This window comes from Elgaria multicarinata, chromosome 12 (assembly GCF_023053635.1).
Source record: "Elgaria multicarinata webbii isolate HBS135686 ecotype San Diego chromosome 12, rElgMul1.1.pri, whole genome shotgun sequence".
NCBI classification, from domain to species: Eukaryota; Metazoa; Chordata; class Lepidosauria; order Squamata; family Anguidae; genus Elgaria; species Elgaria multicarinata.
In genome coordinates, this window is record NC_086182.1 from 5,209,643 (window position 1) to 5,213,317 (window position 3,675).

Below are 3,675 nucleotides of genomic sequence, written 5' to 3' on the forward strand. Positions count from 1 at the left end.
CAATTTAGAGGCTGTCAGCGCCTATCCAAAGAGATGCTTTGTATGAAATAAAACGTTAGATTCTAGAAGCAAAGAAATTGGGAGCAATAAAAACAAGCCAGCCATAGGGTTGCCACTTTTTTGGTGTTTTGTTTACCTTCTCTGCCTTTAACAGCAGCTGACAGGCAGAAATTTAGCAGATGAAACTTTTCCTGATAGGGAATTGAAATAGTCAGCAAAGGTTTTTCCTTCCAAATTTCTCCAAAATTTAAAATCAGAAACAGGGCTGATTTTTAAAAGGTGGCAACCCCACCATGTTAAAAAGAGAGAGAGAGAGAGAGAGAGAGAGAGAGAGAGAGAGAGAGAGAGAGAGAGAGAGAGAGAGAGCATTTGACAACACCTGGCATTAACGAAATATGAATACAATAGCAAAGTTTGTCTCAAATACCTCTTTGAAATTGTGACCGTTTCAGGTGGTCACCTTTACTACAAGCCCCGCAGCTGTGCCTTTGATGTGTGGATATTAGCAAGTAAGATTAGTCTCATGCTGATTCCTGTGTGTCCCGTTAAAGGCACAGGAGCAGTCCTGACCATTTATTCTGGCCAATTGGCAAACCTATTATCCACCCTCATCGATACCCATTTGTCCCTGAAAGAGAATTTTCAGTCCTAGATTCCTGAGCAGAAAGAGAGAAAAGGAGACACGTCTTCTAAAGCATGTTCAGCATTTACAGATATAAAAGTACTTAACAATGGCATTGTTTTAGGCCTTAACCAGGGGAGAGGGCTTTTTGTGGCTTACCTGGGTGGCACATATCACAAGAGGGTTGCCAACTGTCCAGGAAGACAAACAAAATAACTGGTCTGGATTTCTTCTGTGCCTTTAACAACATTTTGGTGTGCCGGAATCGGCACTCAAATCGCTTCCCCCCCACCCCCAAGGCAGGGAGATTATTTTTTTAAAAAAGAGAGCTATGATCACCTGCTAATATCTGCTTATCTGGTGGCCATCAGAGGTGCAGCTGTAGTGGTCATTTGCAAAGTTGGCAACCCTAGATCAGGCCCTCGTTTAATCCTAGGGCTTGGAAGAAAAGGTTCTTTTAACCCAAAGAACTAATTAGAAGATTTTTGGCATTGGCACTTAGTCTTTTAATGGGGGGGGGGGACTTTGGCAGAAACTATGTGACTATATGGGTGTATATATCTATATCTATAGATAACACACATACATATAGCTGAAGCCAAATCAACATTCTGAACAGCTGGTTCCTTTCTTCCCAGGACTCACCTCACTCCTTTTTATGCCAACACCAAAGCCAAGAAATAAATAGAATTTTGTTTTGTTTAACGAGCACGCTGAGGTCCCTTCCCGCTGGAGCCGGTGTGCCCCCGAATGTCTCCCTCTCACCAGGCAGTCTGAGTCCACTGCCTGCAGAGGATCTTCCTAAAAGCCTTGCGAAAGTCCTGGTTGAAGATCGTGTATATGACCGGGTTCAAGGAGCTATTGCAGTAGCCAATCCAGAAGAAAAACTTGAAGGTGCTTTCTGGGATTGGGCAGTGCTCTGGCGGGCAGATGGCCTGGAGGCTGTAGAGGAAGAAGAAAGGGAACCAGCAAATAACGAAGACCCCAATCACTACGGCCAGAACGAAAGTGAATCTCTTCTCCCGGTTGAGGTGGGTCTTCTTCTTCAAAGGGTTGGCGCTGAGGGTCTTCACCCGCCTCACCAGCAGGACCTCCCCTCGGGCTGTGGCCATGGTGTCCATCCCCTGAGGGGAGCCCTGCGGAGGGCCGTTGCTCCGCTTGATGCTGCTGCAGGGAGAGCCTTCCAGCTGGCTAGACCCTGAAGACGTCTTCTTCTCAGGCGGGGGCTGGGGAGGGCTGGCGCCAGGGGTGAGCTCCGGCTCCTTGTCCGCCTGGCTCATGAGAGAAAAGTTTTCGGTCGAAAGATGATGGGTCTCAGGTTGGTCCCCTTCCTGGACAGGTACCTGATGCCCGTTGGGCTCCCTTTCTCCTTGGAGCTTGGGTAGGTCCTGCTTGGGCGAGGTCTCATTGGATGGGCCAGCAATGATCTGGGGCGCCCCTTCTTCCACCTTGGCTTTGGGCTTCTTAGCTCTAGTCGCCTGCCTGCTTCGGCGCTTGGCTATAAAGTAGATCCTGAGATACACCAAGATCATGATGACACAAGGCGCAAAGAAGGAGCAGGTGCTGGAGGAAAGGATGTACCAGGGCTCTTCGTTGAGCTCACACTTCCTGGCGTCCTCTTTGGCGTTGTTCGGGTTCTCGTTGAGGACAAGCGGGGGCAGGGAGATGACCGCTGCAATCAGCCACACGACAAGGATGGTGCATTTGATTCTCCTGGGCGTCCGCTTGGAATTGTACTCGATGGCCCGGCTGACGGACCAGTAGCGGTCCAGACTGATGGCGCAGAGGTGTACAATGGAGGCAGTGCAGAACAGGACATCCAGCGCCAGGTAGGCCTTGCACCAGGTCCTGCTGAAGTACCAGTAGCCCATCAGCTCATTGGCCAGGGAGAAGGGGATGATGAGGGTGGCCACCAGGATGTCTGCGGCCGCGAGGGACACCAGGAAGAGGTTCTGAGGGGCTTTCAGAGACCTGCTGGTCAGCACGGCGATGATCACCAGAACGTTGCCGAAGATGGTGAAGAGGATGAGGAAGGTGGTGACGGCAGCAATGGCGGCCGTAGCTTGGATGTTGTAGCCATCATGGCTGCCCATCGTGGCCATGGTCATTTTGATGACAGGTCCAGAAGGCAGGGCTGGCTTCACAGGAGCATGAGGGTCCACAGCTCAGAAGTCCCCATTAGCACCAGGCCCAGAGGGGAAGGAGCAGAAGGTCAGGGGGACAGAAGCCCAGGCACCAATTCCAGCCGCTCTTTCATCCTGGGAGTCCGGCAGCAGGAGCAACCTCAGTTCCTCCAGCTGTAACGTCAAACTGCTCTGGCTGCTGGTTCTCCGCTAATTTGTAACACCGCTCCCTCCTATCCATAGCAGCGACATCATCTCCGTCTGCCTCGGGCTTTCCGTCCCTCGCTTCGGATGCCCGGCTGCTCCCGATCACAGCAGCATCGTCAGCTGGGTCACAACTGCCCGACAAGTTTATTCCATCGCCTCCTCTTCCTTTCTGAGAAAGTTGAGAAAGCCGCGCAGCCTGGCTGCTGTGCTTCGCTCTGTGCTCCGTCTCTCGCTCTCGCCTGGCTGTGGACAAACCAAGCCTCTCTGTGCCTTTTGAAATGAGCTGCAGGAGGAGTTGGGTTTTTCTCTCCACGCTGAATCTCTGACGTGTGATGTCAGGCAGTTTTTCAACTCTTGTCAGGCTCCAGGAAGGGAGAGGGGAGGCAAAAGAGGGGCAAGAGGAAAACACACAGAGACACACAGACACACAGACACACACACACACACACTGTAGCAGCAGCAGCTGGAATAGATTCTCCAAGAAGCCACTCACTTTCTTTCAGCTAGGTCCCTGAGCAGTAGTCTAGCTGAATCTGTCTTCTGTCTAACCTCCTGCCAGGACAGCATCAGTCAGGCCTGGGTGTGTGTTTCTTTCCATGCAGGTTGCTCTGTAACTAAATTAACGCTGAGAGCCATTGCATATGATGACTCAGAGAAGGCAGCTTTGCCATCCGAGGGATGCTGTGTTTCTTCTACCCTTCTAGGAAGTTTGATTTGGGGGGA

The 3,675-nt window shown here is 51.1% G+C and overlaps 1 protein-coding gene across 1 annotated transcript; it reads right to left on the minus strand.

Annotated features, from left to right (window-relative positions):
• Positions 1–1,166: 1,166 nt before the first annotated feature.
• On the minus strand, positions 1,167–3,183 carry ADRA2B (adrenoceptor alpha 2B). The gene has a single exon (XM_063138964.1). The coding sequence runs from the start codon at positions 2,728–2,730 to the stop codon at positions 1,384–1,386; it is 1,347 nt and encodes a 448-aa protein (XP_062995034.1). The 5' UTR covers positions 2,731–3,183; the 3' UTR covers positions 1,167–1,383.
• Positions 3,184–3,675: the final 492 nt, after the last annotated feature.